Source organism: Miscanthus floridulus, chromosome 9 (genome assembly GCF_019320115.1).
Source record: "Miscanthus floridulus cultivar M001 chromosome 9, ASM1932011v1, whole genome shotgun sequence".
Taxonomy (NCBI): Eukaryota; Viridiplantae; Streptophyta; class Magnoliopsida; order Poales; family Poaceae; genus Miscanthus; species Miscanthus floridulus.
The window spans coordinates 27,443,057-27,465,487 of record NC_089588.1 but is presented as its reverse complement, the minus strand read 5'-3'; the positions used below and the strand labels follow the sequence as shown (position 1 = coordinate 27,465,487).

The 22,431-nt window shown below is 40.2% G+C and overlaps 2 protein-coding genes and 1 long non-coding RNA gene across 4 annotated transcripts; 2 read left to right on the top strand and 1 right to left on the bottom strand.

Annotated features, from left to right (window-relative positions):
• Positions 1-4,076: 4,076 nt before the first annotated feature.
• Positions 4,077-11,133, bottom strand: LOC136483574 (uncharacterized). Its single transcript, XM_066480689.1, has 15 exons — positions 10,990-11,133; positions 10,711-10,876; positions 9,774-9,868; positions 9,485-9,546; positions 9,228-9,319; positions 9,019-9,154; positions 8,840-8,926; positions 8,433-8,526; positions 7,793-7,900; positions 7,110-7,210; positions 6,946-7,011; positions 6,777-6,864; positions 6,131-6,191; positions 5,983-6,046; positions 4,077-4,341 (listed from the first exon to the last, which is right to left on the bottom strand). The coding sequence occupies exons 1-15, from the start codon at positions 11,075-11,077 to the stop codon at positions 4,213-4,215; spliced, it is 1,437 nt and encodes a 478-aa protein (XP_066336786.1). The 5' UTR covers positions 11,078-11,133; the 3' UTR covers positions 4,077-4,212.
• A 3,334-nt stretch (positions 11,134-14,467) lies between these two features.
• Positions 14,468-18,388, top strand: LOC136483573 (probable alkaline/neutral invertase F). Of its 2 annotated transcripts, none has more exons than XM_066480688.1 (5): positions 14,468-14,759; positions 14,875-15,273; positions 15,776-16,207; positions 16,722-17,280; positions 17,811-18,388. In XM_066480688.1, exons 2-5 carry the CDS (start codon positions 14,887-14,889, stop codon positions 18,104-18,106), a joined length of 1,674 nt encoding a protein of 557 aa, XP_066336785.1. In that variant the 5' UTR covers positions 14,468-14,759; positions 14,875-14,886; the 3' UTR covers positions 18,107-18,388. The 2 variants fall into 2 exon arrangements, with proteins under 2 accessions (XP_066336785.1, XP_066336784.1); XM_066480687.1 differs by having other exon boundaries at positions 14,478-14,759; positions 14,870-15,273; positions 17,811-18,385.
• A 395-nt stretch (positions 18,389-18,783) lies between these two features.
• On the top strand, positions 18,784-20,850 carry LOC136482467 (uncharacterized). Its single transcript, XR_010765080.1, has 3 exons — positions 18,784-19,272; positions 20,176-20,269; positions 20,730-20,850. It is a non-coding gene; the product is annotated as an uncharacterized lncRNA (long non-coding RNA).
• Positions 20,851-22,431: the final 1,581 nt, after the last annotated feature.

Here is a 22,431-nt window from a genome sequence, read left to right as displayed (position 1 = left end):
GTGCCACCAAGAAGATTGCTGAGAGATTTGTACAGTCATTGCTGCTTTTTGCTATCTAACATGTTGATTGATCTGGGGCTCTAGGCCTTTTATTTGCAAGAACTACAACTTAACCCTAATTGAAACAAAGGGATCCTCTGGTTATTAGACTAGCTAGCTCTTGCATTACACATTCACACATATGAGGTTATATTAAGTCTCACTTTAAATGATCCAAGTCGTTTTTAATAAATAATAGTAATACCATTGTTAAGGGATGATTTTAACAAAAGATTGGCTTTGTAGGCAAGTTAATTTGACTGCATGCAGTATATATGATCCATGTTTCCCTCCTTTCTTCTTGATTAAAAACTTTAGATTAATAAAACTTTAAAAGTTCAGTTGAAAGTATTGGAGATTGGACCTTCTAGCACAACTTCAATCTTTCAGATAATAAGATAGTAATAAAAATAGAAAATTTTGACTAGAACTGTATTAAGTTTCCACCTGAGAATCTAGAACAGAGCTAACACAGAAGTGACACCCGTCTTCCCGGTAACAGTGTAGCTGTTGATGATATATATAGCATAGGTTTTGCGTTTGGGACAACTTATTAACTAGGCATTGAAACAGCAGGAGAGGGGTGTTGATCATCATCATTGATGTTTATTTGATCAGATAGCACTCATCATAGTGTACTGAGTTATTTATGTGTTTATTAATTAGTTAAGCTATAACAATGACAGCTGACGCAGATGAGGTGTTAATCATGAGCACTTGCAGTACTTTACACTAGTATATCGCTCAAAGCGGTTAGTGTTTTAGTTATGCTACAATTTAACGGTGTCAAGTCCTTGGGTAAGCTCACATGTTTTTTTTTTTTTGCTTTATATAAACTGTACACAACGGGATTTATTTAAAGGAGGGGATTGTGCGCTAATTTAGTGACCAATGTTGCCATATATTGCTTCGTTTTTGGATTCAGCTTGAGTGCATGGAGGCGCCATGTTATATTGTTAAATTAAATGTTACTCCCTTTTTTTTCTAAATTATAAGATATTTTGCCTTTTGTAGATACATGGTTTTCTACGTTCTTAGTATGTGTGCGTGCGTGTGCTCGGTAGACGCGTTCCGAGAAATCTCAGGTAGTCTCATCTGTACTTGAGCGTACAGGTAGTATAGATGTCCAATACGAGTCTTACATTATATGCTAGTATTCTTGGCGGTGTTCAAAAAAATAAAAGGGGTTTTGGCTTCGAGGCGAAAGTTTAACTCTATTATTATATATCCTCATGCTTCGATCCTAATCTTTCTGCTAAAAAAAACTTTTATATTCAAAGTTTCATATATTTTAGCTACAAGTATTGCACTTGTAATAAAAAATCTAGTACAAAATCAGCACAATTCAAATCTTCCAACTAGAAGAAATGAATTTTTTTGACTAGAACGCTTACACATCCACGAGAATGTTGAATAATTGGCTTGGGCGACAAAAGTGACAGAAGTCTTTCCAGCAATAGTAGTGTAGGCGTTGCCATTTAGCGTAGGTTTTGTCCTTAGTAGAGCTTTCTTATTTATACATACTTTTTATTGAAATGGAATGAGGGAACGAGGGGATATATATATATATGGAAGTTGTGCTAATCATCACCATCACCTATAGGCTAGCTATATATGCCATATGTATTTAATTTTGTCACATAGTGGTTGTAACAAGTAATGTTCCGATCAGCTAAAAAGCTAAAATAAATTAAGGTGCTAAAAACCATTTTTAAATTATCCAACCTTTTCCGATAATGACAAGGTTGAAGATTTGTGTGAAAAGAGAAGTGTACTTTTAAAAAAAAAAATACATGTTCTGTTGATCGAACGGTTGGGCTACTAGTTAGGTGTTTCCATGGAATATTAGAACCCTGATGAAATTAAGATATATAGCCAAAACCTACCGTCAGAAGATTCGCTGCATTATTAATTAATTCTTTACACATATGCTTTGGACTCTCGACCAATGTTTCCAAGAGTGGTGTGATTGTTTGTGGCAAGTTGCGTGTAGTAATGGTACGGTTGTGTGCGTACGTGCTTTTCTTGTTTATATCTAATTTGATTGATGGATCACCCCGGTTTTAATTTGTTTGCATGTACGGAGTATATATATTAAATATCCAATATCATGGATTAATTGACACAACTTTGTCATATTCGTACTAGTTTATGCTTTGTCATGACAAAGCTTTAACCCAAACCAAACTCAATCTAATAGTTTTGAGGAGTGACACAAATAACTTTGTTTTAATTAAGGAGTGATCATATGTACATATTTGAGATCGAGAGAGAGAGAGAGAGAGGTGTTTGAGAGCTTTATATATATTTAACACATAGTATATATATGTGCAAGTGCATAATGATAATTTGGTCACTAATGCGTGATGTCGAAATTAGGTATAGGAATCCGTACGCATGCTACAAGGACAACTAATAAAGAGGAAAAACGAATAAAAATATAAATAAAGACGGACAAGGAGAGGGCACTATCATGGAGCCAAAAATTAACACAAAACGGAAACGTCATTATCTACCATGATTTGTTGGCAGGCGATAGATATTTTATTAATCACGGCAGACGATATTTTAGTTTGGTCTGTTCCTGCCGTGTTGCGTGCCCATCGCGTCAGCTGCCCTAATCCATCCGCAGCGTAAATCTCAAAGCACATCCAACGGCATGCGACTCTCGGCTCGGCTCCCATCTGCCTGTTCCTGTCGCCCACAACAGCACAATCGAAAACTACAGCTCAAGGAACATCATCAATCTTCCACAACTTTGATATAGCTCAAATAATGGATGATAGTTCCTTTGCTAAGTTGTTAATATCGGGAGCCTGATTACAACTCCAATGAAAAGATCATACTCCCTCCGACAACAGAAGAATATAATTCTCGTTTTTTTTTACATGTCAGATGATTTAAATTTTGACCAAAATTATATAACAATATATTAAGTAGTATACGAAAAGAAGAAGAAAAGACTGGCAGTGGTGCATGACTGGACTGACGTGTGACGTGAAGTAATCGTCGGTCGCAGCATCAACTGGTCCTCCGATCCGACTCCGAGCAAGGAGAAGGAGCGGCGTGCTGCGAACCAATGGGTGTTGCAGTGAGAAAGGCGAGGCAGCAGAGCAGACAGCCGGCCGGGCGCAGGCGTGCTGCGACACGCTCGAGCAAGCCATTGGCAACCCTCCTGGCCGGTCGGTCCGGTCACTGTGCTCCGGTGAATTTGGCTGCCTTGTCACGGATACAACGCTCCCCTTTTATTTTTACCCCTTTCGTGCTGCAGGCAGGTTTTCCGGAGCCTTTTTCCTGCTGCGGCCATGGAAAAAGCCTCTGAATTTCGTGTATGGCGTCGTCTGCTTTTCTCAGAGCTACTGCAGCAGCTCACAGTACATCCATCCATCCATCAAATTTGGAGAAAGAGGCAAGAAAAGGCTGGATTCTTTTCCAGCACCCCCAAATTCCCCTATTCTCTGTTGGAATCCATTGGACAGGGCTTAAAGCATATTCTTTCTTGGTATAGCATGTCCACGAAATTGCAGATTCTTTCTCTGTTTTCAGACTGAAGGCTGTTTTGCGAACCAAGCATGTTCACGCAGGACAGTCGCCTGACAAGGACTCGCTAACAAATTCTGTGCAGCGACTTTGCTGCATGCAGTGCAAGGTCTTGAGTCTCCGACAGCAATGGGGAGACGCGTTGAGGCCTGCAGATATACACGCATCGCCGTCAGGGGTCAGGCTCAGGCATCAGCCCATCACCATTTTCTGCATCTTCGCCATGGGCACCACCGCACCAGAACGCCGTCCGAAGCGTGTGAACCCCTGGGATCCATTCAATTCACTTCAACGATCCCCCGACCTGCCGACTGAGCGGCGGTTCCGGCAGCACCAGCAGCAGCAATATAAGTAATTTCCTTGTCAGGTCCAGCCAGGATCAAATCAAAAGGGTTTCAACATGGACGCCAGACATCCTGACCATTTTGAATGCTCAACATCACACTCACAATGGATGCCAATGATAATGATGACAGAAATAGTCTCACAATGGATGGAAATGATAATGGCGACAGAAATAGTCTCACGTGATTGTGTTACATACATGTGTTTAGGCTCAGCCATGAGGTTCTACTTCTACACTACAGAATCACTGCACATTTTTTTGGAAATCACCCAGAGATGCGGCTGGAACTAGGGGTTGCCTCTCGTCGGGCGACAGACGTGGTTGAGCTTCTTGGCATGGTCAGGCCGGTGGTGCTGGGTGCGGCACATGAAACCGTACCAGCAGCTCTCCCTGTCGGCGGCATCAGGCGGAAGGAGCTGCAATAACAGAGCATCACGATTGCAATTAGCGGACCAATGGGATCAAATCAAATAAATAAATGAGGCAGTGCTGTGGCGCTTCATCAGGAGGTTTATATATCTATGTTTGTGCTCGATGTGTCTATTATGTGCTGAAGATAAGATTCGGCTTAAAATGAAAGCTAACTTTCTTTTTTCATGGAGGAGACTGGGACCCACTTATTATATCAATAACAAGCACAAAGTCTTTAGCATCGTGTTTCTTAAGACACATTTGTTATTCTAATCAGGGTATTTGAAAGCAACAATAGTTAGACAGTCAGCACTGGCCTTTTCTTGGCCAGCTCAAATAGTCAAGGATTTAACATGAAAGAAACTCATACATTGATATGTACTTCCTCGATCCCAAATTATAAGACGTTACTTTTTTGACACCAAGTTTGACCACTCGTCTTATTCAAAAATTTGTGCAAAATATCACTTCTTTTGTCGTGGCTTGCTTTATTAATAAAAGTTCTTCAAGAATGACCTAAATTTGACTATGTTTGCACAATTTTTTTGAATAAGACGAATGGTCAAATTTGGGGTCAAAAAAGTCAAACGTCTTATAATTTGGGATGGGGGGAATAGAATTGTAAAGTTAAACCTAACTCTTAACTTCGTACCAATCAGTGGATAATTCAGAAGCATGTTCAGTTTAACAGCTCAAGCATTCAAACACAAAATTTAACAAAAAAAAAATTTCTGGGAACACAGGAATGTAAGATAAATATAGTTTAAAAAGCCGGTTATGTTTCTGAAATTTGTTGCTCGACTTAATATATCAAATAATATTTGATCCAGATCCACCATATACTAATCAGTGAAACACAACTAATGTCATTTACGTTTACTTCCACTATTGCATAGAACATGAATTACTACAAGTGCAGAACAAAAGAAACACATTACAAATGACATGAAAAATCAGAGAATAAACTCTATTAGTATGCATGGAATAGTTGTCATAAAATAGATTGGAAATCACATGAACGATCACTGTTTCTTTTTGCGGCAATTGCAAATTTGTTTTCATGTGATTTGGTAGGCCTTCTTGTTTTTTCTTGGTATATATTTAAACATTTGTCTCAGATGTAAGTATTAACAGTATCCAAAGCTCTTAGGGAGGCCAAACTTACACTGAGCTTGGGAAGCAGGAAGCCCACACACTAATGACAACAAACTACCAGTTGTGCTATCAACGACATGGACCTTGCCTTGACTTTTTGAGTTTGATTGAATGCACGTTTTTGTTTGTGGGTGTAATATATAGTAGCCATTTGCAGAAATTTGGTACTGTCAGACTTATTCATGGGTTTCTGACAGGGAAAAAGGTAATGTTTTTCATATACTTTTGTCCATATATTTCATTTAAAGACAATATTTTCTAAAAAAATAAGAACATATTGTTTTGAGCTTCAGGTCAGAATTTAGGCTCCAGCCCATGTCAGGAGGATTTGGCTTTGCCATTTCAGTGGCACACCTTTTAAGGCCCAACCCCAGAATATGAACAGGTCTAGTGACACATCAACTAACAGAAAAACATCTTGTAGGAACATAGTGCAATCTGCAATGTTAGACTACCAAGGTAATTAACATAAGTATGTTCAGTATACATACGTTTCGGGGCATTGATACGCGGAACCAGTAGAGCAAGAAATCAATGAACTTGCTGTAACATTGGCTGCATTCATTTGAATTCATAAAATGAGTTAATACAACATAATTTAATAGACAACAATCTTCTGAACTCAGAAAAAGTCATTACTTGCAAATATATGTCCTGGAAGTAATTGCATCCACATTATTCAATTGCAACCTTGAGCGATCTACATAAATCAGAACAAGAACACCATGTCAGTGCAAAAGCTCAGGCATCTGCAATAAGACACAAGATGTACAATAAAGCCCAGTAAGTAAACCTTGTGCCACATACTTACAGGAGTTTCATTTTCATAGAGTGAATAAAATTAACTGAACAAGTTAACACAGCAGAACTTGAATAATTTAACTGAACAAGTGAACAGTTATAAGTATATAAAGTTACAAACCTTACAGTTATGCAAAACAAAAAAATAAATCTGATGCAACAACCCATGAAGGAATGAACCATATACAGTCAATAGATACTAGTTTTATGAATTTTTTGTTGATGTTTAACCAGAAATCGCAAAAAAATGAGAACATGACATAATGTTGGGAGCTAGAGATCACAAATATTAACAGTTCAGTCAATGAAAAAGAAATCCGGTTCCTGTTCTGCAACTGAGCAAGCAAATTACAAAGGAATATATTCTTTTGTCATGTGGTTCATGTCAAGGAACAGTTAATGTTTATAATACATATTCTTTCACTGTTATCAGCCCATCACAAGCGCATCAAAAGGAAAATCAACTCTGAAGGTTGCAACATACCTATTTCCATGTTGTCAAATTTTGATATCCACTCTGAGATTACAGCTTGCAATGTTTTGCCTGATTGCTGTATGCATCTTTCTGTAATCTAGAAAACAAAAGAGGAGAAACCATAATATTTGAAATTACAATACGGGCCAGGGATATGATAATGCTGGAATATTCCTACATCTTTTTCATATGGATTGCCCCCATGAATTATGTCAGGAAGTGCAGAGATATGTCGCTGAGAGATCTGCAATATTACACAATTTGCATTCAGAACATCGCCCAGCACTGTGTATGATGATCAAAAGTATAATGAGACTTAACAAATATCAATGAGTAGCTTACACTCTTGAAAGTATCCGGGTTGCAGATTAGATTACAATGACTTGAATTCACACCTTGTGAACTCCAATAAGCCCCACAAAACACTTTATCACACCCCATGCCTGTGAATACAGTTGGGTAGTTTGGCACCAGCAAAGTTAGAATTCAAGGCACATAAATATAAATATTATCATAGAGTTTGGTGGGAAAAACGTGCAACTGAACTTCCAGTGGTGGTTGCAAACTTAGAAATTTCTGAGGGGCAAATGAGAATATTTCTCATCCTATTCATGCATGAACAGTATCATCAAACTTTGGTTGGGAAAACGTGCAATCAAACTTTCCATGGAGATTGTTATGTTCAAATTTTATGAGGGGCAAATGGGAATATTCCTCATACCATTTGTGCATCTTTATGAAACAAAAATAAATATAGTTAACCAACTAATGTCAAGCATATTCATCAGGTCAAGAAAAATAAAAGGCAAAAAATAAGTACAACCAAGAACAATACAAAGCATTAAATTCCATTCCATTTCCTAATCATGGCACCACTTCCTTGTAAAATGGATTAGGATCCAAGGGTCAAGGCCCATGCAAAAAAGGCCTTTTCAGGGTTATACAATCAACGAAATGAAAAACTTTGGGGTTATAACTTATTGCAATCTACTAGAGAAGAAATGAATATCAGAACAGGCAATCACATTTTTGTGGTATACTGATGTTAGATCTGGCTGGCATCATCCCTCCACATCCATTGCATTGCGAATGCACAGCTCCTGGACTGCATCTAAATCCACCAAATTCATTGCCTGCAATATTCTTGTCATTCAGGTGCACGAAAAAGGAAAGATGAACAACGCTTTTCAAGAAGCATTTAGAAGGATAAATCTAATTCTCAACCAGTCATATTACTGTGCTATAAGATCAAAAGGTACATTTTCCCTGTTTTTATTGAAGAGATAAAAGCTACCTCAATTACCACGCCAGTGCAAGAATAGTTAACTAATTTCAAACTCATGTGAAACATAGCATGATTGAATCACAACACAACTCGGACATTGTGATTTTTTTTTTGAAAAATAATTTCTAAAAATATTGAGCCAAGTTACCAACCAACTCTTCAACCCATTTTTTATTTAAAATATTAAATTAATACATATAAAGAACAAATATATGATTCATGGGTTAAAGAGGTTCCATAAGCCTATGATAAAAAAATCATGATATAATCTTGACATACAGCTCACTGACAAGAAAGATACTCTGACATGATCACCAACAGAATTTAAGATCACTGGATATCAAGGCTTATTTAACTGAACTACAATATTCCGCACTTACGGCATTGAGGACATGGTAGGTCTGGATTGTTGATCTCATCACTAGAACGTGAAAAACGTCTTTTCCTTGATTGATTTTGCTGTTTACCCAAAACCTAAGCCATCAAACAACACATCAACCAAAATTAAGTATATTGGGGCCAGAAGATATAAATAACAGAAATATATAGTTGTAGAACAGAATACAATAGTACCAAACATCCATAAATTCGGTACGTTGAGCACCTTAGTACCTAACAATTGTCACAAAATGCTAACTTTGGTTCAGTGATAATTTTTTTTTTCTGTGACCGGCTAACTTCAGAAGATTATGAATGCATGGTATGAAGGTAAAGCTTGCACCCTGCAGGTATTATCTTATATGAACTAACTCAAAGAAAAATGTTAATTTAGAACTGCTTCACTCACAATATTCGATTTAACTGAAGCATACGACTCTAACAATGCAATCTCCTCATCAGACCTCTGTAGTGAGGAAAAAGCTTGCAATATAGCCTACAAAAGGCATAGAAACAAATAAACCTAGCAGTTCATAGCAGTTTTAGGAACATATTAATGAACAAAGTCATTAGCAGTAAATATCGTGCCTCTTCAATATTATGCAGGAAGTGATTCCTTCCAACTGATTGAACTGCTGTCCTACATTGTGGGCATGCAGCACTCTGGCTTTTATCACGTGAATTAGATGAAGACCTTCTTAACCACTCTGAGAAACATCCATTGCTTAAAAAAATGAAGGATCAGAGCCAAGACTTTCAGAGAAGCCAACAGAAGCATGTAATACTAACAAACTTACCAGAAGTTGTGCAGGCATGGAGCAACAGTAACAACATCATGCCATAAATTCAGGCATATGCTGCATTTTGCATTCTCGATATCTAGAACAATCTGACACCATATATTTAGCTAGAAGTTAGTTTTTCTTTCTCCAACCTGGCTGTAGGAGAGCTAGGTACCGATAAAAGAGTATAAGAATACAACACACACATGCCCAGGGAAAAATAGTATGTGAAGTCGATCTTTGTACATGACTACTAACTTCCAGAATAATACCTTGACATTCTTTTTTTCATGATCCTCTGCCTCTGTAATTTCAAAGGTATATATTAAATGCCCTGGAAAAATAATGAAGCACATGCATGTGTTAGAGACATTCATTTCACTTGTTAAGAATTAGAGAGGCACAAAAAAAAGGAATTTTTAAATTGTTCACTGTACCAAATCATTGATATATGAATATGTAAAACATCTCAAAGCTGTTCAAGGCTTCCCAAAGACACAAGGGTAGTACATTCTTTTTCAGGATAAAGATTTGCTGTCAAGGTCCTGAAAATAATCATACCTTCTTTCTGGGGTCCAGAGATAATCTCACTGCCTGGTTTGATGTCTACACATTCTTGTTTGACAATTCTTCCATCAACAATAATTGCATCCGAGCTTTATCAATGGAACAGGGAAGACATGAGAAGCATGTAACATCAGGAGGAATTCAACAAAAACAAATCATAGAAAAAGGTTAATTTCGTGAGCCAAGAGATTACATAAAGATCAAACATTTTTTATTTTCCTTTTGGCAAGACATATCTTCCAGTCATCAAATAAGTTAAAGAGAGTGCCAAGAATTAACAGTCTGGCCCCCAAGTCCATGTGAGTTTGCAATATGCATTTCCATTCTTGATTTTGCACAACCAGACTAATCAAATGCATAGACAAACTGCTACCAATTGGAATCTATGATTTATATGAAATGTAGGCAAATCCCGCCGTAGCAAAAACTGCAACTTGCCTGACTTCTCTAGCTATATAATGAGCATTCTCGACAACTTTTAGACTACAACAATCTAGGAAAACAGATAAACCCAATCTGGAACAGACGAGGATACAAAAAGCTGGTACCTCCAAGTCGACTAAAAGGGGAACATGCAACAAATTAGCCTTGCTATCACTACCACTGTACCGCTTTCAAGGGATCACACTGGAGAACATTCGAGGTATGCAGGCAAGCACTAAAGGTAAAGGTAACACATCCATTCCAACATTGGAGCCGTGACAACCAATTAGGTTGTAACCTACCACCAATTCCTGTAACAACTGACGAGGCGATGAACAGAGCTCACACAAAGTCCCCGTCAGTTGCCTTTTTCTGACATTTTGTCACTCGTCTCGCAAGGACACGCAGTGAAACAACGGAGTCTTACACGACACGGCACCAGAGTCAGAGAATCCGCAAGAACACGAAAACGGCATCGACGCAATCCGCACAGGCAGGGATAGAGCACCTGAGGTTCCGAATCGTGGCGGACGACGCGTCCCCGGCATTGCGCCTGATCTCGCACCACGCGACCTCCTCCCCACCGCCGCCGCAGGCCGGCGGCGCGACGAGGGAGCAGACCACGGAGTCGTCCTCGGCCACCTCCACCACCGGGCACGCAGAATCGGCGGGCACTGCCAAGTAATCAGGAATGGGACAACCAAACCAAAAAAAAAAAAAATCAAGAAGCCGTGCAGATGAAGGAACCCGTGGAGAAGGAGGGGAGGGGGCGGCTTCCCTGCCGTACCTAGCCTGGCCCACACGGAGGGGGACGGCGGGGAGGCGGCCGAGGGCTGCGGGGGTTTGGTGGAGGTGGAGCACTCGCCGGCGTCCATGGCGCAAGGAGGCGACAGGCGAGGCGAGGAGCGGCAACGGCAGCGTAGGGGGGAAGAATGGGCTCTTTGGGAGTTTGGGGTTTTGCGGTTTTGTTGCAGCGCCGTGGGCCCCGCTTGGGACGTCGTGGTCGCCACCCATTTTCAGGGGCCCGTGAGTGAGTGAATGGGCCGACTGTTGTAACGGTCTGGGCCAGTAAAGTGTCTTTGGAAGTTTAATGGGTTGCTAAACTTTTGAAGCCTGTACGAGTACTATTTAGCACTAAGCCCAGTCCATGATGAAAGACGGACGGATGAACACGGGCCGGCCGAAATTTAAGCCCGATTTGCTTTGCTTGTCCGATTTCCCTTCTTAAAAAAATTATGCAAATAATTAATGTGGTGGGTGCATGATTATAAGTGGGTGATGTGTGTTTGGGGGTGTTTGGTTCCCATAGACTAAAATATTTTGGACTAAAATCCGCGGACTAAACCGCCAAATACTTGGACTAAAAGTGGATTAAAATCATTTAGTCCTTTAGTCCACAAAACTGTACTAAAATAGACTAAAAGGTGTTGGGGATATCCATGTCTCTCATTTATTGCCCTCTCTTTTCACTTTAGTCCATTTTAGTTCAAAGAACCAAACACCACTTTAGTTCACTTTTAGTTCATATACTAAAGTGGACTAAAACTTTTAGTTCCTGAACTAACTAGATAACCAAACAGGACCTCTATAACGTGGCAAGTGGAAAGGCAGGTCCACCATCGTTGGAAAGACGTGAGGATTGAGATCACACGCCAAATTGGTACTTTTGGCTTATTTTATGGTATCTAGGATTCGCACAAAACTTTGCCTCCTACTTGTTGCACTTGTTGAAAATTGAAAACAAAAGTTCCCAACCATGGACAATGGAAACACGGAACTGTGGTAAGCTGACTTTGGGCACTTTATATTGGGCACGTTTGTTCCCTAACCAAGTCCATCTAGGAACTGAAAAATGTAATGAGTTTTTTCTCCCTTGATTTCTGTGCAAGTCGGCTTTTTTCTTGACCATGGCTCTCCTTAATGGGCAAGATTAGGCTTGCCTGGCTGAGCAAGGTCAGGCAAGACTAGCTCCACATCCAAATATGCTCAAAGTGTAACAATGTGACATGCAGGCTTTGGCGATACAGAAACACTGTGATACTACCTTTTTTTTTAAGGATTGTGGTATTACCGTTGTTTCGCAAAAGATATGTCTCGTTCGATTCCGCTCCGACAATGCAAGCATGGTCGTCATCGTTAGTCACCTTCGAAACATCTCAATTTCTGGTGGAGTGAAAAAGGAAAAAAGTCGCGAGGACAATAATCAATGGTGTGCAACTCATTTATGATTTTTATAAACAACTCTTAGCTAGCTGGTTAGTGGTGGCTATTTGATTTCACCTTCTGATCTGTGGCTGATGGATAGTTAGCGTATCAACATCTATGAGGAATTTGCCACCGGCTAATGAATTAGTAGCAGCACTTAGGCTAACACTCAACCATCCTGAAATATATTAGATGTTCTTAAAAAATTATCGCAAAAATATGCAATAACCACCAACGACACTTCTCTAAGGTAGGAACACATAAGGTCCTCCTGGCCCCATGCGATCGTTTTTTTTATGGATGAGGACACAAAGGCTCACTGCCAGAATTTCTCGGGAGCCTTTATATTAAATTAGATTAGCCATCAATGGTTCACATATTAGGTGAGTATAAAAATATTATATGTATAGTATTTTTAGTTCCATCGTCTTTTTATAGTATAATAGAATATAAACAAATAGCACATATAAGATATAACTTAATGTTTATTCGTTGATTAACAAGAAAAAAAAAAGGTTGTGGCGATACCGAATGGTGTGCAACTCATTTTCATGATGATTACAAGAAAACCATGACTGCTACGTGTGGCCGGTGACTCCGGATTCTGCAAAAATATCTCATCCGGTCCTTTCGCTTTGGAGCAAAATCCGTAGGACATCGTCATCAATCTCTTGTCCTCCTTGAACAAAAAAAAAATGTTTAAAGTATTGGTCAAATGATAGCAGCCAGCACCAACTCCTGATGCAGCCACCAGCCAATGGCCTTTATGTGCCACGTCGGATCCTGGTCGGCCCCGTCGGCCGGAGCAGCCGCGTCCTTTCTGCGCCGACTACTCGGAAGCAGCCTGCCGGCGATTCACAGCGTGTTGGTAGACGTATCCGAAGTCTTAACTTATCAGTCGACGATTAATATTTTTTTTTTCTGTTAAATTAGCCGGCAGTATTTTTAGTCATGGCTTATAAGTCAATCCAACCGAAACGAACAAGCTGTCAAATTGACCCATACTACTCCCATGCTCAGGAAATTTCCTCCCAAAAAGATTCCAAAAGTAAAATTGATACCAGTGGTAGTATTTTATAATCAGCCTGTTTGTTTGTTGGTTTCAGCCAGGACTTATCGGCTAACAGTGTTTTTCTCTCACAACAAACCAGCACCAGTCGGGCTTATCAATCCAGAAACCAACCAGCGAACAGGTCAATTATATCCTGTCTTATCCACTGTCATTATCACCTTTGGTTGCCAATGAATTAGCAGACTTATTTTAGGATATAAATCTACACAGGCAATCAATACTTACTCAAACTGTAATAATATAATAGGAAAAAATACTGGTGAGCAGGTGTGCAGTAGTACTTTGCATGGTTTTCTATGGAGGTGCATTCTTTCTTTGGTAATTTGGATATAATATGCTGCATGTGACAGCACGTTTTACGTTTCTTTTTTGTGTTCGCCCGGAGATGACGCATAAAGAAAATATCCACTCGATCTACGTCACATGGCTGATATTCTGCATGCTACTTACCTGTTGTTAGTCCAATCTGTGGATGTTTCTGTCATTGAAGAAACATGCTCCGCTCAACAATAAAGTCTGCGAATATTCTTGCTCATGGAAAAAGAGATTTCGTGTCAAGTCATATAGTATTTATTCATGTGTATCCATGAGACCGGTGCTTTTCTCTTACCACATTTCAGCATAAGTCATATTTCAGCATAAGCGAACACGCCGACAGCAGGTTGAATCATAGGCCCCGTTCGGCTTATCTTATATTCGACTTGTTCAGCTTCTTTTTTGAACCAAAACAGTATTTTTCAGCCGGAACAGTATTTTTCAGTCACATCCGAACCGGCCATAGTGTTCTGGTAAGGTAAAAACGATTCCTACGGATAACTTTTATAATTATTAAGGATTAAGGAGAAGAAAAAAGATACAGTAACATTTAGGAAGTCATGGACGTGCGTAGTACATACAGATACAGTCATCTAATCCCATCGTGGCGGTAATCCTTTTACAGTAGAAATCTTATCTGATCCCTGTTCGTTCAAAAAGGTATGCTAATCCCTTCACGAATATCTATTCTTATATTTTAAGTAAATGATTTTGCTTCATTTCCATAGTTTCGGATGGGTCTTTTTAAGGCCCGGCCCGAAGCCCATCCCATCCGTTGAACACGGGGTCACAATTTCATCCTTGTCCACCACCGCACCACCACCCTGCGCGCCGAGCTCACCCCGATCCAGATCCATCCCCCTCCTCCCTCCGGTCTCCGGCGACCGCCCTCCTCCTCACCGGCCTCCCCACTCCCGTGCCCGCGCAGTGACCATCCATTCCACCCGCCTCTCCTCGTCTCGTCGGTAAGGACGCCGGACGGACCTGCTGTTATTTTTTTTTCTTCTTCCTTCTGTTTTGTTCGTTTGCCATTACCGCGAAGCGAATCCTTGAATGAAATCCAAAATCTCGCCAGGCCAGCCGGCGGGCAGCATGAAGCGGGTGTCGTCGCACGTCTCGCTGGCCTCGGAGGCGGAGATCAACCTCGATCTGTCGCGCCTCATCATCGACAGGCCGCAGCGGTTCACGCTGGAGCGGAAGCGCTCCTTCGACGAGCAGTCGTGGAGCGAGCTCTCCCACTCCCACTCCCACCGCAACAACGACGGCTTCGACAGCGTGCTGCAGTCGCCCGCATTCCCGTCCGGCGGATTCGACTCGCCCTTCTCCACAGGCACGCATTTCGGCGGAGGCGGACCGCACCCGCTGGTCAACGAGGCGTGGGAGGCGCTCAGGAAATCGGTTGTTTACTTCCGGGAACAGCCCGTCGGTACCATCGCTGCCGTGGATCATGCGTCGGAGGAAGTGCTCAACTATGATCAGGTAATGTTGAATGCCAATCGGGCTTCACGGAACATCATGTTTGTGGAAACAGAGGAACCTTGTTGTTTTGTTTTGTTTTGAGCATTATGATTACTGGAGTGTTATTTACATGTTACATGTACAAACCCATAATTTGTCTACTTAGCGCTTATTGATTTCCATTGCTCTGTTTCTATACTTGTTTCCACCATATAATTTTCCTTTTCAGGCTATAATTTGATACATATATCATGATTAATAAGTACTCAATCTGTTATTTAGGTTTGACATTGTTTCTCATACTAATATCTTATTTGTTTTATCATTGATATGACTTCCAGTGTCTTTACTATCACTTGCAACAAGATTTCAACTTCTGTTCTGTATTTTCTGAGATTGATTGATCAATAATACCTTCTTGTAATATGTTATCATGGAGCATTAGCAGCATGGTCTGTAACTGAAGTTTCGTTGTATTTTTGTTTCTGATTACGTGCTACTGTTGCCTGCCCCCTTATTGCAGGTTTTTGTGAGGGATTTCGTTCCGAGTGCATTGGCTTTTCTAATGAACAATGAGACCGACATAGTGAAGAACTTTCTCTTGAAAACTCTTCACCTTCAGAGCTCTGAGAAAATGGTAGACCGATTCAAGCTTGGAGCAGGAGCGATGCCTGCAAGTTTCAAGGTGGACCGTAACAAAAACAGAAACACTGAGACCTTAGTTGCTGATTTCGGTGAGAGTGCAATCGGCAGGGTGGCACCGGTCGACTCTGGATTTTGGTGGATCATTCTCCTTCGGGCATATACAAAGTACACCGGAGATGTTAGTTTGTCGGAATCACCTGATTGCCAGAAGTGCATGAGGTTGATACTGAATCTCTGCTTATCTGAAGGATTTGATACTTTTCCAACTCTGCTTTGCACAGATGGCTGCTCAATGATTGATCGTCGAATGGTAGGATCATTTCACTTTGATCTAATTCATATTTAGATGCATATCTGTAGAATTATTACATATCAGCTGAGGTGGCAATGGGATTGGCAGGTCCTGCATGTTCTTCTGTAATCAAGGACATCCCTGTCTCCTTAACAATACTTAGGGATAGCCTCAGATTGTTAAAGTGTCCTGTTCAGGTGATAGTTCAGACACCTTAATTTTCAAATAAAATTTCTAATTTTCAGGTTTTTATGGTAGTTTTACAGTTGCACATATTCTCATACTACTCGCAACCAAATTTTAAAGGCAATCTTTTATAGCCTTATTGGTACAGTGGGGGGGGGGGGGGGGGGGGGGGGCAAGAGATGCATAGTTTTTGCAGAAATACAAACAGATAGTACTGGCAGAAATTGGCAATCTGTAGTACATTGTCCCCACATGTTCTCTTGTTGTCTGTTCTACTTTGGAATTAAATGTTAATTTTAAATGAAACTTTCCATCAGTGCATGATTATAATTACTGCAATTTTCAGGGTATATATGGTTATCCCATTGAGATCCAAGCCCTATTCTATATGGCATTAAGATGTGCTCTCCAAATGCTCAAGCCAGAGGGCGAAGGGAAGGATTTCATAGAGAAGATAGGGCAACGGCTACATGCACTGACCTACCACATGAGGAATTACTTCTGGCTAGATTTTCACCAGCTGAATAACATATACAGATACAAAACAGAAGAGTATTCCCACACAGCTGTGAACAAGTTTAATGTCATTCCGGATTCCATTCCTGATTGGGTGTTTGATTTCATGCCATGCCGAGGAGGCTACTTTCTTGGCAACGTCAGCCCAGCTATGATGGATTTCCGGTGGTTTGCCCTTGGCAATTGCATTACCATTGTATCATCTCTGGCAACCCCTGAACAGTCAGTTGCTATAATGGATCTGATCGAGGAAAAGTGGGATGAGCTAGTTGGTGAGATGCCTCTGAAGATATGCTATCCTGCCCTCGAGAATCATGAGTGGAGAATTATCACTGGATGTGACCCCAAGAACACCCGGTGGAGTTACCACAATGGAGGATCATGGCCAGGTATCGTCTCTCTTTGCAAAATGCTTTTTGTTTGTTCTCGAAAAAGGACCTGTAGTTTCCATGTGTTGCACTAGTGATTTGATGAATGCCTGGACATATTTTACTTATTGCTCCTGAACGAAGATTGAAAGTTAATTCATAATAAATTGTTGGAAACAGAAAAGGTTTAAACTAAAATCCATTCTGAAATTGACAAATGGAATTCTCCATGCTCTCCACCTAAAAAATTGTTTGGTCTAATAATCCTTGATAACCATGTCATCTTCTGTAGGATCACTGTACTTGTCATTCTACTTCTATAATTGGTGCTTGTATGTTAACAAGGTAGTCTGAATATTTTTTATTTACTCTTCCTATGCTTCTGCATGAGCAGGGACAGCGCTTCACTGCTTATTGACTCCTTCAGGAGTTTTTGGCTCAGTTACAAATGTTTATTTAATCATTGTTCAGTACCTAGTTGCAGCTATAGCCAAACTCAGAACTAAGCACAGCATTATTTTTTTTTTTGTTCACACTATTTTTATGTGCAGTTCTTCTATGGCTGCTGACAGCAGCCTGTATCAAGACTGGTCGGCCACAGATGGCAAAACGTGCCATTGAGCTCGCTGAGTCGAGGCTGCTCAAGGACGGCTGGCCCGAGTACTACGATGGCAAGCTAGGAAGATTCGTTGGTAAGCAGGCCAGGAAGTTCCAAACCTGGTCCATTGCAGGTTACCTCGTCGCCCGCATGATGCTGGAGGACCCATCGACACTGATGATGATCTCCATGGAGGAGGACCGGCCTATGAAGCCGACCATGAGGCGGTCAGCATCATGGAATGCCTGAATGCGTGGGTTGTTGTTTCTGAATTAAGGAAATTCAGAATCAAAGGTTATACGAATTTGTTATTTGTTCAGACCACAAAAGTTGAACGCTGATGTGATTTGTTGGGACCACAAAAGTTCAACGTTGATTATAGTTGAACTCTGTCAATTAGGACAGAAAGTGTATACCATAGTCCATAGAGGATCATAGGAGTTACACAAGATTTTGCCACACCTTTTTTTGTTTTTGTTTCATAACAATACTCAGGATCCTGTTCAGTTGAGACCTTGATTTTGGAATAACAAATCACTGTTTATGCATACATTTCTCTTCGGCATTAATGGTATCTCTATAATTCTGGAATGCCACTTAAAAAATATAAAAAAGAAAAGGGAGATGAGCCGTGGTACTCTCTTAGACGCTGCAGAACTTCTGGCCTGGTACTGTCTTACAGGCAGCAGTCTTACAGTTTGGAGTTGTTTGGACGTCTCTGTCTTGGATATTTCAACATGATACTATATATTTGGAGTAGTCTATATACTACATTTGTTTCTGAATAGATCAATTGCTAGAGTTGCCTTAAATCATTTTTTTTTAAATTTAACCAAATTTATAAAAAGAGCACAGATATTTATGACACCAAATTATTATTATTAGATACGCATCATAAGATATATTTTTGTAATGTGCTTATTTGGTTTCATAAATATTTGTGCTCTTTTCAATAATTTTGGTCAAACATAAAAAAAGTTTAGCTTACGAATCTAATTAATTTATTCTAGGATAGAGGGAGTATAGTAACGAGATAAAATCTAAAGTATTTTTCTTCGTAACAGAGTTGTTATGGAAAACATCCATTTTAGTACAAAACTAGTACCAGAAGCAAGAAATTGAGAGTAAGGACAATGATAATGATCTGATGAGGGTGTTCGTCCGTCCGGACGCACCTCCCTTGGCCTGCAGACCAACCCGGCCTGCTTTCTCTCACGGTCCATCTAAAATTCTTAAGGCTCGCTCGATGATGCATACTCATGGTTGTAGCCATCTGAGAACAGAGGGATCCTGGAGCCGCGGCCCCCCCTAGCAGCAGCCCCATGAAGAAGCTTGTGGCGTGCAGCATGATGACGCTCTTCCTCGACATCGGCCTCGCCCGTGGCGTCTTCTTCTCCGGCTGCGTCTGTCTCTCGGTCAGCATCGCGTGTAGTGTCGGCACGAACATCTTCTCCCACCATGCCTCCTTCCTCACATGCCCGCGCAGCGGGTCCTGAGCGCTCTCCGTCGCTATCTCTGTCCTGGGCCTATTTCCTCCATGGCGTCATGGCTCCATCATCCTTCTCCACCGCGACCTAGTTTCTGATGCCCCAACCCCGCTGTTTTGCTATTTCCTCTTTTTGTTGTCACACAAAGAATAAGATGCAGATGCTGTGATTTCCTGGTAACCTGGGTCGCTACTATCATTCTAAATAAGACGCATATGCATTGAAACACTTGACTATTTGGAATTGACATTAAGGATCTGAAATTTGAGGAAAATATGAGAAATAAGTGGTGCTGAGACGATCTCATCTTATGAATTTATTCAGTTCCAGTTAAGGACGTCTAGCAAAATTAAGTATTATTACTTACTGCCTAGTTCATGAATTTATTCAGTTCCAGTTAAGAATGTCTGGCAGCAAAATTAATTGTTGCTTACTGCCTAGTTCAGAAAAATTTAATTAAGTGCCCGTTTCTACATTTCTCATATGCAGCCAGCCTTTAAATATTGAAATAGTAGTTATAATCATATATAGTACTTTGTGTAACTTTTTTCCATCAGTTGCATGCATGATTGCTCTATGTTTATTTTTGAAGTGTCACATAATATTTTAACATCACCGATGGGAGGCTATTGCTCAGTTTTAGTTTGCTTCCTTGTGCTTAGATTTTAAATAATTGATTGTGATGACTATTTTTGTAATACTGTCTTGGAAACCTTGAGAGAAGGACCTGAACATGCGAATGGCAGAAACATAACCATGTTGCTTACACCAGTCCTATGCTCACTTTATCTCAGCTAATATGAAATGAGTGATGTGTGCTTCTGAATGTAGGTTTGTGCGTTTGAGCCTTTCTACACACATCTGCATGTTTGGCTGTCAATCATGTAGAGGTTCACCGGGGATTAATTTCGAATTCAGCCGATAGGTACAACCAGATCCATTATCTTTTTTCTTTGTGAATTTCTTTGTGAAATAAGAATGGATGAACTGAGAACAAGAGGATCTTAACTCTGTCAAAAATGATATGTGGGCAAGTTAAGAGAAAAGTTATCTTATTGGAAGCAGATTATATGTATAATATGGGTGCCAATCATACATCTGTTTATGTTATTCAATCACTTCTCTTCTCAATCACCGTGGCCTGTTGCTTGTCAATTGTTGAACTGTATAGCTGTTGTTATCGTCTAGCGGCCACCACTGTTACCTTCTGATTATTGGTGTACTAGTGATTAGTGAAGTACTAATCCTAACGTTAGCTGAGTTCGCTTGCCTAGATTTTTCGTGCTCTTGGCTGCCCTTCTTTTTCATGCATGATTTTCTGCTGTTGTTATTGTCTGCATCATTGATTGGAGAATGTTAACTCGAGGCTTTGTAATTTTCTGCAGTTCTAGCACAGGAACAAGATCTACAAGGAGCTTGCAAGGCGAAGGAGGGAGCTGAGGGAGCCCTGGTGTCGCAGCTCACCATTAGAGTTGTAATGGCGTATTTTTCTATGGTGGTGTTTGCCGGCTAGTCACAATGTTATATTTTGCTGCAGGTCTTTCGTTAGGGGTGTAGTTAGTAGTTTTAATAGAATGTGATCATATACGTATGTTACTTCTGAATTGGTCATTACTGAATGTGCTTCTTGATTATATGTTCAAAATGCATGTCCGAATATGAGTTTGTTTGTTTTCAAATAGTATTGTCTCGAATGTGGATCTGAAAATAAAATCATGGCTTATGATTTTGTAATTGAGAAAAATGGGACCCAGAAAAAAGTAGTGTGGGTTGCATAATAAAAAAGTATTTTTGTATAGACTCAGTATAATCAGCCCATGAAAATGTGGACTAGCCCAAAAACATTCACATGGGCTAGCCCAAAAACATTCGTGTGACCAGCCTAAACTAGATGGGTTGGGCCAAAATAAATATAGGTCAACAATAAGCTTTAACAATGAGCTTGGTCCATTAGAAGCCTGCTTGGTACATGGGCCTAAATAGGCCGAAAAAGCATGAAAACAAGAAATGGGCTAGGCCAAAAAATGAGCCATAACAATGGGCTTGGCCCATTATAAGCCTGCTTGCTATGTAGCATGGTGTAAGGAATTGTGACTTAAAACCAATTGTCATAAACTTTTATGACATCAAAACCAATGTCATACATTTGTGACACCAACATCAAAACAACACAAAACATGGTTTAAGGCACATGGTTTTTGACGCCAGCTTTTTAGTCATGCGGGTGTCACAAATGCTAATATGTGATATAAATTTCATGTATTATGACAAAGATTAATTGTCATAAACCGTCACATATCTTGTAGTGAAGGAGATGATGTCGTCGCCATAGAATAATTTTCTTCGGTCTCTTCTCCATTTTGTTGTGGTTAGATCTGACCATGATGAAGGACTAGTGAAAATAAGTTTAAGATCAGCCTTCCTCATTCTTCGATGGCAGAAAGAAGAAGAAGAAAGACACAAGAAAGAAGAAGTTTCTCAACTCCGCCCGGTGGAATATTGGCCGTCGTTCTTTGGGCATCTGTTCTTGGCCATTTGCCGAGTGTTTGCCTGTGCGGTCATTCATACAAAACGTTATACAAGTTTGGTTTTGAGATCAAGAGCTATTCACATCGTTGGTACGATTTAGATAAAAATCAATTTCTGGATATATGTAGTGTATTCCATAGTACTTGTAACGTGTTGATGTAATCAGCTATTATCTAATATAATTCTTCTTTCATCTTAAAAAAAAAATTCCACCTAGGAATCGTTTCATCTGATCATAGGTAATATAAATTAGCCAAACATTCCGACCAGGAATCGTTCTAGCTATTCCCTGGAACCGTGCCTTTGATTTGAGAAGACATGTGAGAGGAAGATTCTATCTATGTTTCCAGATATAGGGTCGTCCTACTAGTGTTTCGTTATGAGGAATGAATTGATCCTCTACTCTTGTTTGGGTGGGATTATTTAGTCAAATAAAATGGACTGAGATTTAACACTGTAGCTATTGTTTTGATAGGGCCCATCAAACAGTGTATCATCGTTATCTTCTTGTCTCACCAACCTTCTTCCTGTAACCAACTCGGTCTATCCTCCATACAT